Source organism: Parus major, unplaced genomic scaffold (assembly GCF_001522545.3).
Source record: "Parus major isolate Abel unplaced genomic scaffold, Parus_major1.1 Scaffold189, whole genome shotgun sequence".
Lineage (NCBI taxonomy): Eukaryota > Metazoa > Chordata > Aves > Passeriformes > Paridae > Parus > Parus major.
The window spans coordinates 245,364-270,247 of record NW_015379262.1 but is presented as its reverse complement, the minus strand read 5'-3'; the positions used below and the strand labels follow the sequence as shown (position 1 = coordinate 270,247).

Below are 24,884 nucleotides of genomic sequence, written 5' to 3'. Positions count from 1 at the left end.
AGAATCTCTCTGAGGGGTTGTGTTCATATCACAAACATTCACTTTATTATGGAATGGACTTCAAATGCCAGTATATACAAGCCAACACTTCATTATTGGAGTTTGTTTTTATCTACTTGCCATTGTCAGCCTGTTCCCCTCTATCTCCTTGTGCTGCTCTTCGTAAAAGCGATGATTTATGAATCTGTGGGTTAGATCCCTCACAGTGCATCGTGGTGAAGTGGTTCAATAAAAAGTTATTGAAGTAAAAAAATCTAGTTTCACGTGCTCTGCTTACCTTCTCGAGGAACCCCCAAGAAGAAATTCTTAAACTAAGCAAACATTGTAACAAACTGCAAACTGAGGCCTCACCCAGCCAGAACTCTTCTGAATGGAGCCGCTGCAGGCAATTCCAGTTGCCCACACATCTGCAGGATTGCTCCTCTCAGTGATGAAAGCAGCCCAGACCAAAAAAAGGGTGCTGGGGTGGAGCAATCTGTCACAAAATGTTCATTTTACAATCAGCAAATAAAGACTTGCAGTACTCTTTAGTTTCACAGTACCAATGGCATTTGGTTCTCAAATGTAACTGTGCATCCATATTTCATTCATCTTTAAAAGAAAACTCTGGCTCCTGCTGATTGCAGGACAAACAAAGATGACTTTGGGCAGTTTCCAGAGCCCTCTTAGAATATGGTTTTTCTGAAAAAAAGTAACAGTTTTTCAACCTAAAATAGAGAGTGAAAGGGTGATTTAAACTAGCCTAGCCCAACCCAGACATGTTTTTCACCCAGCAGCACTGCTGGATTGTCACAGCTGCACAGCCACATAAAGGAGGGGACGACAAATAGGCCCCTTGTGCCAATGGCTGGCAAGGAGAGAGAGCTGCTTGTAGCAGTGAAGGCCAAAGGAAACACTCTCCAGGACAATAAATAATTTGTAAGGAAGACATGGAAAGTGCTAGAATCTGTTCAACTGCAGTACAGCAGGAAGAGTATAAGAGATGTGTTACAAAATTATTTTGGTCCCTCTATTTCATGTTCCCAAATCTCTGAAAAAATGCAGCTCTACAAACAACAACCCTCCATCTGTCTCAGGGACAGAGAACTTCAGCAAGTGAGGGTTACCTCAGTGAGTGACAGATGTTAAAAGCACTGTGCAGTACCAAATCACCGTCCTGGCACTGCACCACCCGGGACAAAGCAGCACCATGCACCAGAGCTGTGCTGCACTGCCCTGAGCTCCTGCTGCTGCCTCAGGGCTCTCACTGCAACAGAGCAGCTATTGAGGCAGCAATCACAGTCCTTCTGTTCTCTCTGGCAAACAAAAAAAAACCCAGTCACAATCCTATACATTCTTTGGGACATCTCAACTCAAAGGTCCCAACCTGCTCTAAGCTACCAAAATAATTCTGCCACCTGTAGTGCTCTGTGCAGCTGCCAGTGCAGTCCTGCACACACATCTCCAGCCAGGTGAGGTGTGGAATGAAATGCAGCTATGAGCAGAGCAGTCCAGCACAGCCACTCAGCTGAACAGCTGCTGCCAGAGTCATTGCTGCTGATGCATGCACACCTCACATGCTTGGTATGGGTACCTCAGGAAACACAAGGAAGCTTTTTGTCCACATTGAATTCACTGAGGTTAGGTACCTGGATGCCCACTGATACAATTCCTCTCCTGCTGAAGTAGGAGAACGAAGCAACTAATTTCTACTAAAAGTATAGATAATAAGCCCAATAAAACACATTGACCACCATGAAAAACAAAGGGAAAAGCAATTTGGAGTAGTGGTCCACATTGCCAGGATTCTGAATTGTGAAATAACCAATAATCCTGTGCATTTTGTTTCTCAAGACACACTTGATTTTCTCATGACTTTTCATGGTCAAGTCACTGCAGTTAACATTATTGCTGGAAATCTCAATGCTTGTGAAGCTGATTTTCTGTTTATAGCTGGTGATGGAATTGTTGAGGATATTGGTGATGTTAACTTCTTCCATTTCTTCAGTCAGCTCATTTGCAGGCCCCTAGGAAACAAGAGTGACGTTTAAAGGTCTGTATTCTCCTGCAGAGGAAGGAGACCATTAGGATAAAGACATAAGAGCACAGCTTCATATGTGATCATCACAACACTCAAACACATCTTTCAGCTGCTGCCTAATCCTAGGAGGGCCTGAGGTCCCAGAGATGCCTGTTTCTGCCACTGTATTTCTAGAGACATTTTTAGATCATTGAGCAAGTCTTACTCTGGGTAATCCAACATCTATCTCCTATAGAATACCTATCTCTTCTTGTCTACATGGTAACTTAATGGCTGGCAACTCAGTATTGAGGTGAGAAACCTCCTTTTCCTCTGAGAGCATTTGGGCCTTTGATGACTGCTGGACTGCAGTCATACCTGATTATTTAATTTCTCACACTAAAGCATAGCCCTTGAACAATTCACAATCCCCACAGAACACTGTGGGACAGATGTTCCAAAGCATCTTCTGGGAAGGGAGGAAGAAGGGTTCAGCTTTCCTCTGGTAGAGAGAAGGATCTCCCTTATTGGAGTTATTTGATAGAAGAGCAGAGTTGTGGCTCTTCTCTGTGTGCATTTGAAAGGAGCAGATGTCCTTGCTGCTCACACCAGCCCAACTCAGGGCTAAGGATTCAATGCAGTGCCAGGGCCAAGTGCCCTTCTGGATGTAATCCTGTGAACCCAACAGCACTCCAGTTAAGGCTGTTAACGTAATTAACAGACATTAATTACAGTTAAGGCTAACTTCTGTAATGCTCAGAAGTCTGCCAGAGACAGAGCACTCCTGTGCTATTTGTGTTTGTTACACACAAGAGTTTAGATTTAGTGCCAATTAGGAGAAGTGTTGTTGATGTATCTGTAGCAGGAAGAACATTTGTCTTGAGTGAATGAAGAACTAATTGCTGTCAGTCCAAGACCAGCGGCCTTATTAAGGTACCTCGGGCCTTACCTCTTCTGGTACTTTAGCTGCACACTTCTGTGATGAGCTGTAGTGAGCCACTGCATATTCCACAAGGGCGCCAAAGATGAAGCTGAAGCAGATGCCAAGATAAACATCAATGGCCTTAATGAAACAGTTGGTTTTTGAAAGTGAGCTTCGTGAGCCGATCATCAGAGTTGTCATAGAAAGCACTGTTGTAACTCCTTGGAAAACAGAGAGACCATTTCTTGTGGACACTGGAGAAGTCTTGGCCTACCCTTCTGCTCATGTCATTGCTCTCTATTGCTGGCCAGATAAAGCATATCACTTGTTACCAAATCCAAAGCATCCATCATAGCAACTGAAATGCTTTTGTAGCATTCGCTAGCTTCACACAGGCTCTCCCTGCCTTTGGCAGCTTGGCTCCAACAGGCAGCCGGCTCCCTTCTTTTTCATGCTTTCAGTAAAAAATCCCCCCATCCTTCTCCCTCCAAAGCACACCACAAAGATCTGTCCTCTGCTCTCTGCAGTGAATCTCCTGGGAGGTTCAGCCACACACAGCCCTGCAGGTGGGTATCTGTCCCTGCCATAGCATCTCCTCCACACCAACCCAGCTCTGACCCAAAGAGCAGCAGACCATTTATCCCTGAGCATGTTGTAGTGCATCTAAAAATCTTGGTATCTCCCAAGGGTAAAACTCACCTCTGGTTTGTGTAATGTTAGTGCCTACCTGAGAACCTTCTCTCCCTTCCCCCTTCCCATTGGCTGTGACCTCCCTGCATCCCCTGATCACCCCTGCCCCCAGGTATAAGGGATAAGACCCAGAGCATTTCTCTCTCTCTCTTGCCCCGGACGGACAACAGACAATAAACCCAGGATTACTCCAGCAAGTTTGAGCCTCCTGTGTCTGGATACTTTGAGTCCGTGTTGTATCCACTCCAGGACCCCCTCTGCTGCCTGTGTCCCCAGACCAGCGGGCCTCTCACCACGGGGGGTGGGACAGAGGGGTCCCCCCAAGAGAAAGGACTACAACATGAGCAGGTAGCTCAAGAAAAGTACTGGCTACACAGCCTTCAAAGTCTCCTCTGCCTGCTTAAATCTTCTCCATTCCTCAGACAAGGACTCACCAATGCAGGTTCTTGCAGGCACTGAGTCCAGTGTGATCCAAAAAGAAACCCAAGACAACATGACAAGCAGAGTGGAGGGCACATAGGTCTCCAAAATGAAGTAAAGGACATTTCTCCTCAGTTCAAACTGTAATATCAGTCGTGGGTAACTGCCTGTTTGTGAAAGGAAGAGACTTGGTGAATGTGAGGTTCCCAAGGATACCTGAAGTAAAATTTGCTGCCCAGCAGCAGCTCCTCAGCTGATGGAGCTCAGCAGAGCTCCTGCAGGTAACACACCTGACATGGGAGGACATGCACAGCGCTGACAGGCAAAGAGGCACCTGAACAGCACCTGAACAGCACCCTCCTCTCAAATGGGCTCCTGGCCCTGAGCACAGAGGAAGTGTCACAGCTCTGAGCAGAGCAGGGCTGATGCTCTCACCTATTCTCTCACACCTTTCCCAACACCTGCTCTGAAGGGCACTGCCAGGTTCAGCCTTACCCAACAGCTGACAAACAGGCCAAATATTTGTCTCTCAATGTCAGCAGGCTCTGGCCCACATCCCAAAGCATCCCTGAGTCTTGCCATCACAGAGAATCAGACCCCTGTTTTTGTTAGTGATAATGGTATCTTTTTGTGCTCAAAAAAATTCAGTCATCTTTTCAAAACCAATTTGTTGTAAATACTGACATAAGTGTTCTGAGGCTGGATCTGTAGTGTTTTCGGGACATAGTTCTGCTCTATAAACAATCATTCCTTTTGAAGCGTAGAAACAAAGTCCATGTTGTTGATGGGCTGTGTATGCAACAAAAATACAAAACACTGTTATTTTTAAAATCTTATCATTCTAAGGAAGTTTTTCCCCCTTTCATAGTATCCTTAATTGGAGAAAAGAGTGCTTTACACTGATCATGAAAAAGACATTGAATTCTGATCTACAAAAATATGTCATTCCATCATGATAAAACTGTAATTTACAAACAAATGTATATTCAAAAAATTAATTTTTATTCTTAGTTACTGTAAGCATTGCTCTCTGCAGTACCTACAGACTGCACTCCTGGATAGAATGTATAGAGTTTCTTCAGATATGTGTGGAGGAAAATAAGGAGAATGAAAAAAAAAAATTAAAAATCCATCAAATGAATACAGTATATTTTAAACCTCCATCTTTCTGTGGATTTCCATTTTACAAAATACCCTGACTGCAACTCATAGGATGTCACCACCTTTCTGTTCATCTCTTTCTGTGAGATTAAGATCTCCTAAAGGCTTTACTGGTTCAGGACTGAGTCAAACGATCCCGACCCACAGGAGGTACCCAAGAGCTTTCCCTGCTTTTTCCTCTCACAGATTTACCTGTCTCCTGCTGTGATGTGGAGACCAGGGTGTGGTAGCGCTCCACCGTGTACTGGGACAGCCGCAGCTTCTCGATGCCATGCACGGAGTTGTTTCCTCTCAGCCAGGTGAAGGTGACATCGTTCTCATCGTAGCCCCCTGGGGAGAACACACACACTGTGTGTCTGCAGTGGCCAGGGAGAGCCCAGCTGTCCCTGTTCAGTCTCCTGGGGGAGCAGAAGCCCAGCACTGCAGACTGGGCAGAGGCCCCAGAGCTGACACAGGGGCACATCGGCTGGGCTGCCTTCACTGCCCTCGGCCTGCTGCTCTGGAGAGGGACGGGAACATGCCTCTGGGAATGACACACGACATGCAACGCTGCTGAGAGCCTCTTGCAGTTGTTTACGTGGGGTATTTCTGTTTTCAAAGATAATCTGTTGCTGTCATACACAGCTTGATTACATACAATGGGATATTAGTACTGCTGTGACTGACCCACAAACACAGTCTGAGAGGAGAGCAGGAGAAACACAGTGGTTGAAAATAGAATTCAGATCCCACTGAGCCCCTTACCATGGAGCAGAAGCACATTTCACCAACTTATATATTCAAGTGATTCAAAACATCAGAAAAAGCATTTTCAGTTAGTCAGGAGCTTACAGCTGAGACTGCTATGTGGTTATGAACCAGGTTCCTTTGACTGGGTACCCATTGTCCAGAAAACCTGCTCATAAAAACAACCTTTTCTACTAATTCCTCCTATCCTCAAAGGCATTAAGTCACTGAGGACAAATAGATGCATGCAACATTTAGGTAACACCAAATTCCTGCCTCAAAGCAGTGGGACTCCAAATAGGTCATCTGAGTGCATGCCTCCAGGGGTGTAAGTGATGACATGAGAGATACCTCAGTCTGAAGGATAAATCTTGTACTGAGTTGCCAGCCTGCCATTCCCTTCAAAAATTTGACTTAATTTAGGAAATAAGTCCTTCAGTTTCACTGATTTAATTCTTTTATTAAGAGTCATTCTTTGAGACCATGTGTAGGGATGTAGTGATTCTGATAATAACCTATTTGTCCTGGTAGAAGGAATCAGATGCAGTTGCAGCTCTATTTACATCTAATTGTGTTTTTTTATTAGACACAAATTACCAGAGCTTGGGCATGATGGACTCCTAAATTAGGTGTCCAGAGTATGAATCCCTGAGCAGAATCCTAAGCATGTGACTTCTCAAAGTTCCTAAGTGGTTTTATAAATTGTGGTTACTCAGGAAAATTTTATAATAAGTGATAGATTGTTGTTAATTCATCTGGTGTAGATTTAAACAGCATTATTTCTGGGCACTTATCCTAATGAAATCTCCAGTGGGCAATATGTATGTAATTTCATTGGAATTATACAGCAACTGAGCATGATGTAGGACCCAATCAGTTTTAAACCAGGCCTAAACATGCTCTGCTTTAGCAGAAGAGGCCAATCATTATTATTTCAGGAGCTATTCTTTGTAATAAAGTTAACCATGGTGAACTAATATGATTTTAATGTGAAAATAATATGTGCTTCCCTAGGTGCTTCATGCTGCAACCCCAGAAGTTAAAAACCTGCTCTTTTCTGTGCTGAGATGGTGGAAGTTTGGTTTTGTGCCACGCACAGGAGCTGGCTGCCTGCTCATCCCAGGTGTGGAGCAGCAGTGCTACGCTGGCTGAGCTTTGGGGTAACCACCCTGCAGCGGCCCACGTTGCCCTGGAGTCTCTCTCAGCCAGCACTGGCACAGGTGAGCTTTTAATCTAACTGAGAGCAGAACTCACTGATAGAATTCCTCTTGAGACTTCCCAGTCTGAGACTCTTTTGTTGACAAGGGTCCCATCCTCTGTATCCCGTCCCTAGTGGGGGGAAAGGTACCGCAAACCTGGGTTTGGCCCTAATTTCAGCTCATGAGTTTGAGAGCTATGTTCATCTCTAATTCTTGTGAGAACCACCCTTCCCAATGTCCTTTTACAGTGGGAATTTGGGGGGTGCAACAGGTAGTAGCTACCTAAAGATGTGAGCATTGGTCCTTGTTGTATTCTATCACATACATTTACCCCACAAGTTAGATTTGAAGAAGCTGTGTGTTCAAAAGGACCTGAATTTTGAAAACCACCCAGTATTACTACAACCTTTCTGTGCAAGATTGAATTATCTACACTTTAACAAAAGATTCTTTATTACCATTTTTTTGCATAAACTGCACATTGACAGAAATTCTCTGGACTGTGGATTACAACACAAACATTTGAAGAATGATGATGCAGAAATTGTTTCCTTCTGGACATGGTAATTCTCAGGAATAAAAATCTACTCCAGAGAGCCACTGTTTAATGTGTTTAATCCAAATGTTCAAGACGTGTAGCTTCTCATGAATAAACAAATTTAGAGTTTTTAGAATGTTATACTTACAGCTTGCTAGCTGCAGTTGGCATGTTTGTGTGTCCATAGGGTATTTTGACAGGTCCATGTTACAGGCAACAGTAGTAGTGATTCTGTAGGTAGAGAAAGAACTCTGAAAATTTCAATAAAAGCATGTTTTATGCAGAAAACTGGACCACAAAGCTCTGCTCTGTCAATCAGCTTATTTGGCTCTATGATATGAATTAACTGAGAATCCTCAAGAACAAGCACCCTCTGCAGCCATCCTAATGAAAATGTAGCCCAAGGAGGAATTTTGCTTTGAACTGGTGGGATATAGAGTGTAGACTCATATTTTTTTCACATTGCTGCAATTTGCTCATCTTAAGGAGTCAGTGCTTGCGATATGGGGCACAATGACTAACTGCACACATCCTCTGACGTGGAGGTAGCTGAGTTTTACTCTGCAGCTGAGGTAACTGGGACCCAGTTACTGCAAGCTAAGGAGAGCACTGTAGGAATTGCTAACTCAAGTGCTGTGCACCTTCTGCAGTTCATGGGCAAATATGTTTCTTGGTAAAAAACAGAAGACAGTACTACATGGCACTGGATAAGCAAATGGTTTCACACAATCAGTTAAACTTCTACTCTTGTTATGATGTCCTCCTTCCATTGCTCCCCTGCCCCCATCTGACTGGATTTTTCTTAGTGACATCTGAACTCGTGAGCTTTCTGAACAGGCCTCAGGACACAACATGTACTGTGATAGAGATCCTGATCCTCGACTGGCATTTCAGAGGCCAGAACAGGGGGAAATGGATCAGCAAAGAATGGTCTCATGATCTGTGACAGCTGGTATCTGCTCCTGTCCAGGGTGATTCTGGAAATCTATTCTGAGCCTGCAGCAGCAAAGCCAGGTCTCTGTACCTTAAGGCATACAAGACAGTGCCATTAGAGAACAGCCTGACGAGGCGGTTGCCCATGGTGACATCATGCAGGAAGGACCTTTTTGACTCAACAACGTAGGTGTCAGGCACCCAAAGCAGCTCCACCAGGCGAGCATCCAGTGTGAAGCTCTTGTTACCATGGAAAACCAGCCGAGGGTCTGTCCAGCGCTGCTGCAGGCAGATGGTGGCTGTGTAATCCTGGGGAACGGAGCAAAGCCTGGGGATGTGTGTCCAGGCACCTGCATGGCACAGCTGGGGCACACCACGTGTGGGACAGGGGACAGAACATATCCTTGTTCAACCTCTCACAGCCAAGAACATATCCTTGTTCAACCTCTCACAGCCAAGCTTCAAGCTTCACTTTCATCACAGTTTCATTCACTCTCTAATATTTCTAATACACTTTAAGGTGTGAGGTTTGAGGACTAAAGATTGTACTTAGAATAATTTATGTTTTTAGTGAGCAGTTATTGTAACTGATGTTTTTGTGCCCATTTTGCAGACAAGAGAACAGATGGAAAGCACACACTTGAAGCCACCCCACAAATAAGTCATTGACATTACAGAAATAAATCATTGCCTAGAGCTGGGAAATTCCACAAGTACTATAAATCTGGTCATCAAAGAGGCACTGGGACTTGGGAGAAAAGTTGTAAGTGAATCCAACCTGTTATGTCAGGGATGTCTTTAAAAAACCCCAAACAAGTGAAAAAAGAAAACTTGTGCCTTCTATTTTAATAGGAATTTTGAATCTAAGAACACTGGGATTGAGTTCAGTTTGGCTTGCCAAAATCAACCTGCAGTGACTGGAATGTTCTCACAGTGCCCCACCAGGAAAGAATAAGCAGGACCCACTCAGCTCTGAATCTGATGTTTTGCTGAGCCTTCTGGACACCAAGGCACTTCTGGACTATACAACTTCCTTCCTCACAAGGGATGCCACACAGGATTGGTTTTTTCTATTTCCACAGGGTCTGATTTCCAGGAGGTGCTGAGTATTTAACCAGTAGGACTCTTGGAACCACTTCTATTTACTCATAAGCCCACATTACTATGGCAACACATCTGCAGTCACAAATGAGCTCTGTTTTCATCCCACCACTGAAAGTGGTCAACAGCCCCTGAACAGCAAAGCAGTTTCAAAATGACCATTTCTGTGCTGGACACACAGGAATACATATGAAGTCTCTCAGGCATATCCCAAACTTAACTTGTAAAATAAAAGTTCTTTCACTTACCATGTCACTTTCAGATATGCTAGAAATACTTGCAATGTCCAGGCTCATTGCTATTTGTACAGGCTCTCCTGCAGAGGAAAAGTGCTTCAGCAGAGAGAAGGGAAGTGTGAAGGGCACAGTAAAGCCATTCAGGATGCTGTGCAGGGTGGGCAGTGTCTTCAGCCTTGCTTGCTGTCAATAACACTGCAGAGGCACAGAGGGTCAGACACAGTTTCAGAGCTTTAGGCTCACAAATGACATGATCCAAAACGTAGCTGTCACTGTTAGCGAGCTGGAGTTTGGTGATGGTAGCAGGGGGCCGATACCCAGCAGCACTGGCTGCGAAGCTCAGCAGTTCAGATCAGCCCCGGTTCCGTGGCATTTGCCGTTGGACAGGCAGCCAGGGCCACTTTGTCCTTTGATCCCAGCACACAGCAGACACAGAGCCGCCGGGCTGGGAACCTCTGCACAGAGCACTTCCCACAGCTCGGGGAGCACTGAGCAGCCCCGGTTCCTGGGGAGCAGCCACCGAGATTCCCAGCTCACGATTCCCGAGAAGCGGCGGCCTCTGCCCGGCTCCAGCTCCACCTGAGCCGGTTCCGCGAACCGACAGCAGCTCCGAGCTGCGACCGCCGGGAGCCACCGCGAGAGGGCAGCACCGCCCGGGACAGCCACACGGGACGGGGGACACCGGGACAGGGGGGACACCGGGACAGGGGGGACACCGGGACAGGGGGGACACCGGGACCCGGGACAAGGGATACACCGGGACCCGGGACACACCGGGACCCGGGACAGGGGATACACCGGGACCCGGGACAAGGGATACACCGGGACCCGGGACAAGGGATACACCGGGACCCGGGATACACCGGGACCCGGGANCGGGATACACCGGGACCCGGGACACACCGGGACAGGGGATACACCGGGACAGGGGATACACCGGGACAGGGGATACACCGGGACAGGGGATACACCGGGACAGGGGGGACACCGGGACCCGGGACAAGGGATACACCGGGACCCGGGACAAGGGATACACCGGGACCCGGGATACACCGGGACCCGGGATACACCGGGACCCGGGACAGGGGATACACCGGGACAGGGGATACACCGGGACAGGGGATACACCGGGACAGGGGATACACCGGGACAGGGGACACACCGGGACCCGGGATACACCGGGACAGGGGACACACCGGGACCCGGGATACACCGGGACCCGGGATACACCGGGACCCAGGATACACCGAGTCACCGGGAACACCGAGTCACGGGGACCACCGGGAACACCGGGCCAGTGCCGGGGGAACGCGGGGCTCGGAGCGCGGCTCGGAGCTTTCCAGCTCAGCCCGCTGTGCCTGGGTGACAAACCAGTGGTGCCTTTCCTCCTGGAACTGCTGAAACTCCTAACACTGTGGTTCGTCATCTAAACCACAGTGAGGAACTACCAATGGACACAATTTCCCAAAGTCTTTCCAGGTGGTTTTGGCTTTGATTGTTTGTTTTAAACTGCTCATAAATCTATTTCGTTTGCAGCAGATGGGTATTTATAAAAGCAGCTGTTCACGTCTCTGTCTATTCAGACTCAAGCCTGATGCATTTACTGACCATGGGACACGACTGTGAGGACTCGGCCTCCGGGGGAGGTCACACCGCATCCTGGCCACTTTTGTTTAACATTTGCTGCAGATGCAGTGGATCTCTGTTACATTGCAAAGAAGTGTCTGCTCACTGGTGTCTCAGGATTTAGAGGAGCTTTTCTAGTCCTGCATCAGGTCAGCCATTCTAGGCATAACAAGATGGTAAATTCTGTATTGTCTCAGACATCTATTACCATGGCCAGTAAAAGGAAGCAGCTCAGGGCTGCCAGTAGCAGCAGGTCAGTCCACAAAGGGAAATATTCATGGCCTTGTGAAAGCTGATGGGAAATGTTTCTGTCAAGCAGGGTTTCATTAATTGTTCAGACACAAATCCAAAATTAATAGAAATAAAAATGTCATTGCTGTTTCTTAAACTTTCAATACTTTTCAGGTACTGAATGTCATTCTGAGAAACCCTTCCCTCTGTGTGATGGCAGTATCCACTGTGGAAGGCAGGAGACCTGACATCTAAATTGCTCAAGAGCTTCAGATAAGTTCCTAAATTCCTGCCTGCTCCCAACTCCCCAGAGTCTCACCACGGTTTGAAACAGGTTTCTGTCCAAGTGTGAGGTAAAAGCACGTGCCAAAAGTCAATATTCCTGGCAAGAAGAATGCTTTGTTCCTCTATAGCTGCATAAATAGCTGTAATAGCTGTACATAACCAAAAGTAAAGCAGAAAATCACGAGGGTCAGGCTCTAAACAAAAGTTTGTACAGTTAGAGCAGAATTTAGTTATTTAGTCAGCTCTTTCATAGAGATGTTAAAGTTTATAAATTCCTGCTCCTCACCTCACAGCTGGACATGTTCCCAAGCCCCCACATACGTGCACCAGCTATTCAAGACAACAGTGGATGCAAAGAAAGGAGGGCAGCCTGGGACACCAGCTGGTTTAAAAGAAACACAACCTTTGAAACTGTAGCACCCTAAAGCAAACTTAAAGCCTGCTCTCCCTTCCACATGAGCCTTACAGACTGATTTTAAATGCTCCCTTGTGTGGAGCCAACATACCACCAAAGTAGGGCCGGAGATATTTGTTGTACCCCATGGTAAGGTTCTCAAATCCAGGGAGGGATGTTGTGTCCCTACCATGCAAGCTGGATCCATGGCCCAGAGAGCTCCTGGGGACACAAACAACAACTGTTACATGCTGGGCACATCTGGTGTGCAGCTGCTTCCAGCTTGTGCTCAAACAAACAAAAAATTGTATAAAATAATTATTAAAACCAAGTAGATAATTGAAATCTCAAGCATTTGCTCATGTTGCTGTCTTGGCTGAATAATTAACACCTTAAAGAGGTGGGAAAATGGCAAATTGCCTTAGTTGATAGCTACAGGTTACACACAGTATCTTAAGAATGTTCTTCAAATATCACAAAAAAATCAAGCAAGGTCTGTAGATCACAAGCCTGAGCAATAAACCCCAATTTCTCCTTCCCACTCCTTTTTGTACAGACTATATAAGGAATATCCATTTCATTTTTCCTCCCATTTATGACAACCTGAAACAAATCTTACAGCCCAACAGCTCTTCTAATCTCTAGTCCCCTAAATAAGCTTCATCCTCATAACATATGAATGTCAGCTCCTACAGCTGCTGTCAGGAGTAATACTGAAGGGGAAAGGTTGAGGACTGTGCACTCACAGACACCCCCTCAGCTCTGTAGGCTGTGCTGCTCCAGCTGCTAGGGATTCTGAGGGTCCCACTCTAAATTACAACTCTACAACTCTAAATTTACGTTTTGTGGCTGGACATTGAAGGCAGGAGTTGTGCTATGAGGGTGACAGATCTGCACCCTCACACAGTGACAGGGACAGGGTTTGGACTGTGAAGGGTGAGTGTTATGGTGCAGGGTGGCACAGCCTCACCTGAGAAAAGTGTCACTAAGGATTAAGAATTTGTTCTTGCTTTGGGCAGGAGGAGGTGGGAGGCAGAGCCTTTGCTGCTCCTAGTGCAGGACCCTGCTCTGGGCAGCCATGGAGTTACTCAACCCAAGGGGTTTTCTTCTGTTTCCTTCACAGCTGGGTTAACCAGACCTTACAGCAGAACCAGATTTTGCACAGTATGTATGAAAATCAACAAATTTGGGACTTGTAGGTCCAAGGATGGTAATAACAGAGCTGGAGCCTTATGGGAGGCATTTCTGGTAAAAAACCAGCAACCTGTGCTGGATCTGAACAGGACATCAGGGGTTACACAGTTAATGGACACATGGTGGTTTAGGGACCTATGTAAATTGCTCTCTCCTATACTGCATCCCTGACTGCACCCTGCTCCTTTGGATGGGCTGAATAACTGGAGTCATAGTTTACTTTTGACCCACATAATTTATGTGAAACACCATTCAAATGTTCCCTTTAAAACAAAACAAACCCTCTGCTTACCTTTGTGTTGGAAGGAAAAGGCACAGACTGAAGAAGGAAAAGTATCTGCAGAACATGTCTGGAGATTTTTTCTATATTTGCTTTGCTTGTCTGTGAAGAAGAAAAGAAAGACAAAGTATTGTGGTTTAAGAAAAAATGTTTTAAGGGAAGGAGACAGAGAAAGGAAATGCTGCACAGTCAGAACCATCACAGAGTGATGTTTAACATGACTGATATGCAGTGGCTCCTGCCCTTTTTCCTGGGTAGTATAATTTTTCAGCATGTTCTATCACTTACCACATAAAAGACCCTGATGACAGCACAGGTCTTGAGGTCCTCAACAAATTCTAGCTCCTCTCCTATCATTGCCTATGGGTTGGCAATTAGCAATTAGCTGATATTGAGAATGGCACCATGGGAAAGGATTGATTAAATAGGAAAATGTGTGGGTAGTTCCCAGAGCAGTCAGACTGAAGCCAAGAGAGATCCTGCCCACAGATGGCAGTTTCAGCCTCTTTTAGTGCCAGCCTCCCCTGCCCAGCCTCACAGGAGTGCTGTAACTCCGTGCTCCATTGACTGTACCTGGGATAAACCCCTGCTATTAACAGCAACCTGGCAAAAGCCACTCGGGTGCAGCAGAGCATGAGGTCGTTGCAATTAGAGGGTTTCGTTGACTTTTCTGGGAGTGGAATCAAGTTTGGCTGCTAGCCCAAGACTCCTTGGGCTGGTGCTGGCCTTGGAGCAGGTGCCACAGTGGCAGCTCTGAGCTGTGCTCTGCTCTACTCTGATCTCCAGCTCCCTGTTGGAAGCACTGCTCCAGTTACATACCTTTTTTTTTTTCCAGGTCTAGGTCTCTCATCACATATGGCATTTAGGACTTCAGCTTCCAATGTGGCTGCACCATAATAACCCAAACATCGTAAGTTTTCTGCTTGGGTTACATCCTCCCTCTTGTAGCTCCTCACAGCCCCACAGAGGATGACACTCTGCTTCCACAGCTGGTGCTGTGCCATGGGACAAGCAGAGCACCAGGAAATAACAACTTTGCCCACACAGAGACAGTAAAACACCCGAATATTCAATTACTATGAATGCAGGGCATCCCACTAGAGAGGATTTTTTTTTTCAAAACACAATATGCTCTAATATCGGTCCCACATGTGAACTGCCAACAAGGCTTTGCTCTTCTAGTCCGTTCTCTGAAATGGTACTCAGGTGTTTCTAGATGTTCTCAAGGGCTTCTCACTCTAAAGTGGAGATGCAGGACCAGAGAGAGAATAATTTACCTGCTCACAGCAATGTTAGGCCACAATTTTGATTGAAAAGGAGGATAGGATAGGTCCAAGTGGTTTAAAAAACTTGTAGAAAGTTGATTTTACAAGTTAGACTTCAGTTAAAGCATGAGACTTCATGAACTCCAGCTGAGGAGCCTCTCATGATCATCCCTGCTGAATATCCCATGTTTTGCACAGGATGACTGTAAAGACAATAAATATATCAAAGACTGGGAGGCAGTGAAATGGAAATCTGTAAGTACTGCTGGGCAAGAAAAAGGTGGCACCAGTGCCCAGAGCTGAACATAACCACAGCATTTCTTCACTGTTCAGTGTATCAGTTAATACAGGGACAATTCTGCTGTTATAGGGCAGGGGCTTTCTTCAGAGATTACCAGTACTGGGAAAATATTATAATAAGGTTGTGTATTTATGTTTCTCTGTCCAGTAAAGGGTTTCATTTTAGCAGAAAAATGTAGCTTTAAACACTGTTTGGTGATGAAGGGCATAGTCAATACACCAAGAGGCTACAGCAAGCACATGGCCACAAAACCCTCAGTGAACATGTGGGAATTTTTCTTCCAAGCTTCCAGGTAACAGGTAAATGTCAAACAAACTGTGCAGCTCCCCTGGTAATTCGGGATTACTTTCCTTGGTCATCAAAAGGAGCTGCTTTCTCCCGCAGTCCCTGGCAGGCACAGCACAATCAGTGGCTGCGTGCCCCGGGCCAGCCCTGCCGGTGAGAAGCAGCAGGAACTCGCTGACCTCTCCCAGAAGGAAAGGAGTGATGGGCAGGTCACTTTTTTGTATCTCCACTCTGGCTGAGCCTCTGCCTCTGCAGCACCTGCCCAGGACGGAAAGGAGCTGGCAGGGCTGAGCAGAGGGAGGGAGGGTGAAAGGAGCTGCCAGTGACGCCTGAATTGAAGGTTTGACAATCCGCTGACAGATGAGCAGTAAAGAAAAAATAGGAGATAGGGCCTGGAGGAGCACAGCTCAGACACAATCATTCATCTTACACATCTGTTAGTCTGCGTTTCTGCAGGGCAGTGAAACACTCCTCACCACAGGAAGTTTTAGGGGAGACCAGCCACATTCTGTCCTGAGCACCTCCACAGCCCACATTAACCCCACACACTTATTTCGCTCTTGCAGGCAGCATATGTCCTTCCATGCCAACATTCAGTTTTCCTCAATAAATGCTCAATATCTACAATAAGCACAAAGAATTTCAGTATTTCATCTGGACTGGTTTCCATACTACCTAATTTTTAATGGCCATTCAGCACTATGTTTCTTAGTGCAACGTGGAATTTCATACAGTAGTAAAACAAGCAAGAATTTTTTTAAAATCTGAACTGCCCTTGTTTTAAATCACTCAAGAAATCACAAAAATGTCCCCCACTTTGAAGAACGGGGAAATTAAGGTGCTCAGAGGTCAAGTTATTTGTCTTGAGTGTCATCAGTAACAGACTTATCTGTCAAGATGAGCAAGTCTCCTGCAGAGCATGTACCAAGAGCTCCTCACTCAGATCATACCAGGCTCACACGTCTCCAGGAGATGCTGCCAGCATCAGCACTGGCAGCCTCACAAAGGCACTGCAGCACTCCTGCTGCCGCTGTCTGAGCCCAGCACTGTGGAGCAGCCTCCAGATGTGCATTGCCTTCTTTCCCTCCGCATTCTCTACATCCCATTGGGATCCACTGCCCCAGAGCCTGGGCCCCTCCCTGCCTGGCCGTGGGACTTGGCTGGGGGCAGGCACTGGTCTGCCAAGTACCAGCTTTATTTAAGCTAATCCTTCACACAAGTGACCATTAATAACTGCTAAGCTACTTCCTAAAAGACACAGATCAATTGACAGAGTATTATAACCCCTTTAAATATTAATGCCCTATCAGGGAGACAATTGCACTGGGCCTAGGGACTCCTCCGCTATTAGAAATTATGCCCCAGCCTTAAATAAATTAACTCAATAAGTGTCTTACCATGAATATAAATTCCTGCTTAGGGCTTGCAAATAAAATGATTTAGAGCTGTTCTTTGAGGAAAGATGAGGTGTTTAAACTTGCAAAAGAGAAAGGGCGGCCATATTCATTAGTCTTTTGTTTTAAATGAACTGCTTTGTTTTACTCTCAAAGCAACCCTTTTGGAAGGGAGAGGGAGGAATCTGGAAAATTGTTACATTTGCTTACTCTGGGCTGCATAGTTTTGGTTCTGCAAAGATGCAGATGTCTGCTCCAAGCTCCAAAGGCAGCTCAGGGCCAGGCCAGCTCTGTCCCAGGAATGCCCAGTGCCAGCAGCAGAGCATCCCTGTCCCATAGGGCACCTGCAGGAGTCGAGGAGGAACAGGCTGGTGGCTCTGGACAGCAATCTGTGCTGCTGCCTTGCTCCCTTTGGTGCTAGCAGGAGGTGGGCACAGCCACCAGCTCTGCGAAACTTCCTCTGCATCCCTGAGGCTGGAGGGATCTATTCTGCCTTGCCCCAAGGTCGAATTTTATCTCAAAAGTGGACACAATGTTTCTGGTTTTTGCTTTTCAGTTTGTATATACAAACAGTTCAGAACTGTAAGATACACATGACGGTCACAATTCAGGATTAAAAAAGAGCCACACTGATGCCACTCAGCTGAAACAGAAAGGTTTGTAGAAGAGACCATAAATTCAGCTTACTTCTTTTGTCCTAGACAGAGGAACATTCCATCAAAAGCCACAGAGACCCTTAAACACAGAGAATTTTACAAGTGGCTCAAGAAGCTTGCCTCGGCCTCAACTTCCTCCTCCTCCATGGCTTCCCTTTGCTGCACTGGGTTTGCACAGGTACCTCTTGCATACCCAAGGCTATCAGTGAGTTGCTGAGCTGTTGTGACACAGACCCCTCCAGCAGAAATGCTGTTTGTACGCTGCAGCTTTTACCTACAGCACCTGAATTCCCTTCTGAGTTCCCCGAGGGCTGGGAGAAACTTAATGCAGGTCTCAAAAGTGAGAAATTGAGACAAGAAGAGAGTGTGGACAGGGAGAGGGGGTGTAGCCTGCTTGGAAGTAGGGGAGACACAAGCAGTGGCAAGAGCAGCTCTCTCTCCGCCCTCCTTACTGGCCCCCACATCCCCAGCACTGAGAACCCACTGTGGTGCCTGAGCTACCATAGGAACTTCAGGTACCCACCAGCACCTGTGGGCACCATTTCCCAAATCTTCGCTCAGAACTCCCAGCTGCCTCAGTTTCCCCACAGGCCTCACATTTACACGGCATGCAGCCACCAGCCTCAAGCTGGCCCCACTGCCCAGTGGTCAGTGCTCACCCCTGGATAGCCCACACAGACATCACCAGCCACCAGCACGGGGCTGGCACACTTGGGGCCACTGAACTCTTCAGGTGATGGGAAGATGCACCTGTGCACTAAGTGTCAAAGCAATCCGCAGAAGGTAAGGAGAGCAGTGGCTTGCCAGCCCTGAGCAGCAGGTTGTAGCCCATGGAAGGGCAGCAGCAGAGTTCACCCTGCCCCAGCCCCGCTGCCGCCCCTGTCCCGGTACCTCACGGTCCCTCTGGGCGCTGCCGGGCCCGGCTCTGCCGCGGATCCTGGGGGAGAGGATTCTTTAATAGGCTTCTCTGTGCTAGCCCAAGGCCACGGAGGGAGAAACACCTGTCAGCCCTGATCTAGCTTTACAGCCTGCTTGCTGCGTTGGTTCTGCCTCCCAAGAGCAGAATTCATTGCTGGGCTAGAAAATGCAGATAAATCAGTCAGTTCGCAGCACATTTTATTTTTTGTAGCTGTGCATTGGGCTGCTGGCAGCATCAAACAGAAGCAGCACCTACTCTTGCTACAGGGGGAGGTGAGGGTGGGGCTCTTGCCTGCAGAAAGGAGCACAGGTTCGGCACCAGCAATGACCTGGAGCCAGATGCCATCCCAGCAGAAGTACTGCCCCACTTCAACCTTTAAGGTGACTGCCAAGCCAGATCATTACATAACCTATCTTTCTAGATTTTCCAAAATAAATGCCTGAAAGACAGACTAAAAAGGGGAGGGAGAAGGCTGACATTCTGCAAAAAGAATACTGTAGATTTATTTACAGCAAACTTTGTGACTTGACAGTGTCTACAGCAACAGAGAAAATAAACCACTCAGTCATTGTCAGTGCATGTGTTTTGGGTGAAATGATAAAGCAAACACAAACCTGAAAGCAGACTCGGACTGGACAGGAACCACTTTTAGTCGATGCAGTCTCACCCATGGCTCTGGCCCCAGGCTGCAGTGCTGCTCAGCCATCTAACTAGTGGCTGAGGCCTTTGCCAGGGAACACATAAATCCAGGTAGTGACCCTTCCCCTTCTCCCCTTCTCCCCTTCTCCCCTTCTCCCCTTCTCCCCTTCTCCCCTTCTCCCCTTCTCCCCTTCTCCCCCTTCTCCCCTTCTCCCCCTTCTCCCCTTCTCCCCTTCTCCCCTTCCCCTTCTCACCTTCCCCTTCTCCCTTCTCCCCTCCCCCTTCTCCCCTTCCCCTTCTCCCCTTCTCCCCCTTCTCCCCTTCTCCCCCTTCTCCCCTTCTCCCCTTCTCCCCTTCTCCCCTTCCCCTTCTCACCTTCCCCTTCTCCCTTCTCCCCTCCCCCTTCTCCCCTTCCCCTTCTCCCCTTCCCTTCCCTTCCCTTCCCGCACCTTCCCTTTCCTTTTTCCATTATGATGTTGCCTATGACAACCTGAAACATTTTATCAGTGTGCACATCAGCAACCAGTGTTCATGTTTTTTAACTCCACTTTAAAGACAAAAAATACAACTTAAATGTAAAAGAAGGTTGGTGTAACCTCTTATCAGATAAAGGAATGAGTTTGGGAACTAAAAATTAATTGCACACCCAGTTCCAAGTGCACAATGTTCTGTTATTATCTCAGATAAATGCACAATTGTGGTTTTATCTCTGGCCAAAGCTCTTACCTGATATGATGTCACTCCTTTTTGCTCCCTAACTTGTTAAATAAATGTTTCATTCATACAAGTGACTGTCAAAAGCTGGGCAGGTATTTTAACTACACCAGATTAGGATTTATTGGAAATAATAGTGTATTTTGTGTTAATTGGATGCTACACACTCAGGGTCAGCAAATCAGATCAAGATGTACTCATTAAATGAGCTGCAGTAAGTACTAGTTTCTAGTTTTTGTGTTCAAGAGACAGGTTATCTCTACTGATAGTGCGTGGTATTTGGAACTGTTCTGAACACCATAAACATCAAAGAAGCTTAATTAAAAGGCTTTCTTTTAGTTTAATTTTCCTCCCAAAGCACCTAGACCTATATTGTTCTGTCAAGAGAGGGGTGGAGAATGTTTTTAAGGAAAAAATCCCAAAACACTTTAAATTAATCCATGATTGCTTTATGCTTCTCTGCAAGTGAGATGGCACTGACCAGTGGGATCCAGCCCAGGGGCACACCAGTATCTCCACTAAACAGCCACAGTGCCTTGGGAGGTGGGGATGCAGCAGGGACCCCCATAGCTCTCAGCATCTCTCCAAGCACTGCAGCAATATACCCAATTCAAAATCTTTTGGCTTCTCATTTTGTCCTGAACAGTCAGAGAGAGCTGACACAGACACATCTCAGTGATTTGCTGCTGAGGTAACTGGATGTTGATTATAGGACAACACTTATTATTTTCAGCATTTGAGAATAATAATTCTTGCTGAGGAGCTCTGGCCAATGGAAGTCCGTGGCTTCATATTATTCATGTGGGAAACGTGTGCTCCCAGCAGAGGAGTGAAAGAGCAGATAAATCTCACCTGAAGCTCTTGTCCTCTGCTGTTACAGGTGAGCATCGGTGCCACGGTGCTTCCCCAGGAGCTCCAGCATGGCAGGGGTGGGAGCTGCTCCTCGGCAGAGTCCCTCAGGCACAGGTTTGTCAGCTGTCAGGTGGCTGTGTGTATCTCCACTGGGAAGGACCTCCCTGAAAAGCTTCTCCAAAGAGCACTTCAGAATTTCCATAATTGATGTCCAAGAAGCAAGCCTTTCCTGCTTATGGGCGAAACAAAATGAGGTGGAAGGATCACCGAGGTTCACATGGGTTTATCTTTCTAAACTTATCAAACAGTGCTGGTAGGTTTGCCAGCAGGAAGACAGCTCTCATTACTTAGCATGGGTTGAGGCTTGGTCATCTTAAAAATGCCTCGGCAAAAGAAATGCAGTACAGATATATATTTTGTTTTTAAAAATAGTCTCAACAGTCGTTAAAAGTGATTAAGCAATGCTATTTTTCTGCATCAGCAAATGGAGCAGTGCAAACAAAGTAAAAGGGTAACTCTGGGAATGAGGAAATACTCTTTTATCTAATTTATTGCAGCCTGAGATGAAACATTAACTCAGCTCTGAGCTCTGATGGGGTGTAAATAGCCTGAACAAAAATACTCCTGCACTTGCTTTTGAGGACATGAACTCAGAGGTCTTCAAAGCTGTGAATGGTATCACAAAACAAACCTTTCATTGTACTGAAGCATCCACCGAAATGTTTACCTTTGGAGAAGATGTTTTTGAGCACTGTGGAAATAAGAAAAATGAGAGAATTTTATGACAGAAATTTCCCAAAAACCCGTGAAAATACTTCAAAGGGATAAAACCAAATCCCTGCAGACGTATCTTCAGGTCTGCATCTCAAAGAAAAAGCCTTTACATCATTTCCCCATAGTTCAGCAGGTGTTACCTGCAGGGATCCCTTCCCTCTGTGTGTGTGGAGCTGGATCTAGGCTGGAGCAGGGTTGATGCTCTTTGGGCACCTGGGATAGAGCAGGATTCAGGCCACTCCTTCTCAGGGTCATCCTTGATCTCAATCTGTGTCAGAGACATAAACTTGTCTGCCTGGGAATGGACACACCAGACCAAAAGGGAATCCATAAAAATGGAGGAAAAGATCTGACATTTTCCCTCATGATTATTTAGTTTATGTTTTGTCACAGTATAAAACACCTCCAGACCTGGAACAAATAAAGTACGTGGAAACACTTGTGAGCTGATGGAGAATGTGCCCTTGGGTATGAGACTGAAAATTATCTGACAGGGAGAAAATGTCTGGTGTCCTTAAAGGCCCTTAGCCTAGTTATTGCTACATCTGTGCTCATGCCACATCATCACAAACCCCCGAGGATGCTTTGTGGCATCTGGAAAAGTACTGACCAGTATGTCCTCACCATGGGCACCAGCAGTGCCCTGGCAGAGCCTTGGTACAATTATCAGAGGGAATTGCTGGATGTCAGGGCCATATCTCTGCCTGCCAGTGAACTGGGAGGTTGGCATGAGAAGGAATAAAGCTGATGTTCAGTTCTGGCCTTGTTATCAGAGGGAAGGAATAGCTCATGCAGTTATTTATAGTTTGCCTCTGTGCCACACGCAGGCAGTAGGCACCCACATAACAATGGCTGAGGGGAGAAGCTGCAGCCCCCCAAAACTGCTTTGATTCCAGTCTGACAACCCTAGTGACCTGTGCTCACCTCCAGAGCTGCTGGGCCGTGTCACACGGTGGAATGACAAGTGGCAGCAGTGTCCCCAGCTGTCCCCATGGCTCAGATGCCACCCTGCCTGAGGACAACTGGGTCTCTGCAAGGCTGGTGCAGTGAACATGCTTTGGGGAAATTAAGGGCCACTTTGGGAGCACTGCACTCCTCCCTGAAAATATGTCCTGAAAAGCAACATCTTGAGACATACACCTGATGACATGTCACATTTGCAAGGGAAAATGTTAGTCTAATAAAAATTATTACCACCACATTTTTTCTAGTTGCATTTGATGAAATTTTGAGCAGTTCTGAGCAAACCCACAGCATTTTGTTTTCTGTTTGCCAGGATGTGACCAGCACCTGCTCTACAGCAGCAAACCACTTTCACTGGAGGCTCCTGTCCTAGTACTCCAAACCCTCTGCTCCCCAAACATCCTGCAACAGCCTCTATAGCTTGTGACAACAGAACCTGCAGAATGTGTGACATTATCCTTGTGCTCCATACATCCATACACATCTGTACATCCAAACACATCCATACATCCATACACATGGCCTTGGGCCCAGGTGCCCACAGGGCACACAGAATACCTGGAAAGCAGAACCACAGAAGACCAGCCAAGCACCACTCTTGCCCCTTCTTTGTCAAATGCCAAAAAACCTCCTGAAATCCCAGTACAGGGAACAGGTTTGACCAGCTTTGTCACATTTTTGTGCTCTGTCTACTAACACAGACCCAGGCAGGGTTTTGTCAATCCCTTCCAGACTGTGTCAGTGCCATGAGACACCTCTGGCTCTTCCCCCAGCAGCTCCAGCCCACTGCTGTTGACCTTCTCCAAACCTCTACAACAAGGTATCTCCTTGCTCCACGGACTCGAGGCACAACTAATGCACAGGAACTCATCCAGTCTGTGAAACATTACCTTAGTTCCCAGCTGCCAAAATTTCCACCCCAGCCCTCTGGCTCCTTTCAGCTCCATCAGGAGCAGGCAGCTCAGCCCAGCCTTGCAGGGGCTCTGGGGACACAGGTGCTGGCCAGGTGTTCCCACAGTGTCAACACAAAGCTCCCTCAGGTACTGCAAATCCATACCAAACCCAGAGTAAAGCTGCCATAAAGGAACAGGACGCCTTGAACAGGACTTTTATTGTATCTAAAATTACCTGCAGGTCTCTGCAATGTCACATCTGTTTCTGCAGTGATGTGTTTGGTCTGGACTGAGCAGGGCTGCTCAAGCCCTGGCATTTCCTCTTCGCAGGCTGGAATGTGATTTCTGTTACAAATGGGGAGTAAAATATGTTCTCAGAAAAGGGAATTTTTAAGTTCTGAAATTCTGCTTTTGGACACTTTGAAGCTGCTGAAATCTACACTATATATTCCCATTTTTTATTTATGGCATGCACCAAATATTCACTGCTAGAATAGAATAACTAAAACCCTTGATATTCTGTTATTTTTATTTCATTGGTGAAATCACAATAATGTATTGCTGAGATAGAAAACTCTTACCTTCTTTGCCTTTCAAAGCATCTCATTTGTTTGTGCACAGCTCTGTCATTTGAATACCAAAGGAACCAAAAACAATTCAGTGACATTTTTGTAGCAGATGTTCTTCAAGATTTAAGCATTACAATATCACAGTTTAGTGCAAAATAAAATAAGGCAAATAAAGTGAGGTAAATTTTAAAAAGTCTGAAACAAAAATTGAGAACAATTTAGAAGTATTTTTGCAACTCTGTCATACACTCAGATGGGCTTTTCAAAAAAAGTTTTCCTCTTTATCACTTACAGCACAGACAGTGTGTCTCCCACCAATGCAATGTTCACCCACCACAATGGGTAATATTCTTCTTAATTATAACTGTTGGTAACAAATGTTTTTCCATAACAGCTTGTGCTGTGGAAGGAAACAAGGCTTTGGTACTTTTTTGTGTTGTGAGTTCTCTAAAATTTAGAAGATTTGTTGGGACAGAAAACATTGTGCTGACATTTATCTTTGTGTATATTTACACTTTTATATATTTTCAATTTATACAGATTTATAAGTAAATCAATAAGATAATTAGAATACAAAGGTTGGATCAGTTTCTGTGAAAATGTCAACAAATTCAATTTAATCCTGGGATTGTAAAATCAATCTTGGAATTTTTTTAAAATCAACATTTTTCAATAACTTATTATTCTTCAGGCAAACCCAGGATGAGCACTAACTTTTCACAGAC

At 46.1% G+C, this 24,884-nt stretch overlaps 1 protein-coding gene across 7 annotated transcripts; it reads right to left on the bottom strand.

Moving 5' to 3' along the window:
• Positions 1-23,914, bottom strand: GABRP (gamma-aminobutyric acid type A receptor subunit pi). 7 transcript variants are annotated; one of them, XM_015615607.3, is made up of 14 exons: positions 23,826-23,914; positions 21,875-22,002; positions 21,688-21,711; positions 20,961-21,189; positions 13,948-14,037; positions 12,574-12,683; positions 9,938-10,005; positions 8,680-8,951; positions 7,804-7,886; positions 5,385-5,522; positions 4,716-4,820; positions 4,046-4,198; positions 2,949-3,142; positions 1-2,006 (listed from the first exon to the last, which is right to left on the bottom strand). In XM_015615607.3, exons 5-14 carry the CDS (start codon positions 14,001-14,003, stop codon positions 1,692-1,694), a joined length of 1,494 nt encoding a protein of 497 aa, XP_015471093.1. In that variant the 5' UTR covers positions 14,004-14,037; positions 20,961-21,189; positions 21,688-21,711; positions 21,875-22,002; positions 23,826-23,914; the 3' UTR covers positions 1-1,691. The 7 variants fall into 7 exon arrangements, with proteins under 7 accessions (XP_015471093.1, XP_033367323.1, XP_033367324.1 ...); XM_033511432.1 differs by having other exon boundaries at positions 8,680-8,897; positions 20,961-22,002; XM_033511433.1 differs by lacking the exon at positions 4,716-4,820 and having other exon boundaries at positions 20,961-22,002.
• Between the last annotated feature and the right edge of the window lie 970 nt (positions 23,915-24,884).

Excerpts from the sequence above, each read along its gene's own strand:
- GABRP (XM_015615607.3), bottom strand. The coding sequence starts at position 14,003 with ATGTTCTGCAGATACTTTTCCTTCTTCAGTCTGTGCCTTTTCCTTCCA. Across the intron at positions 10,006-12,573 it reads TCTCCGGCCCTACTTTGGTG|GAGAGCCTGTACAAATAGCA; the intron begins GTATGTTGGCTC and ends TTTCCTCTGCAG. Across the intron at positions 2,007-2,948 it reads CAGCTAAAGTACCAGAAGAG|GGGCCTGCAAATGAGCTGAC; the intron begins GTAAGGCCCGAG and ends CTTGTTTCCTAG.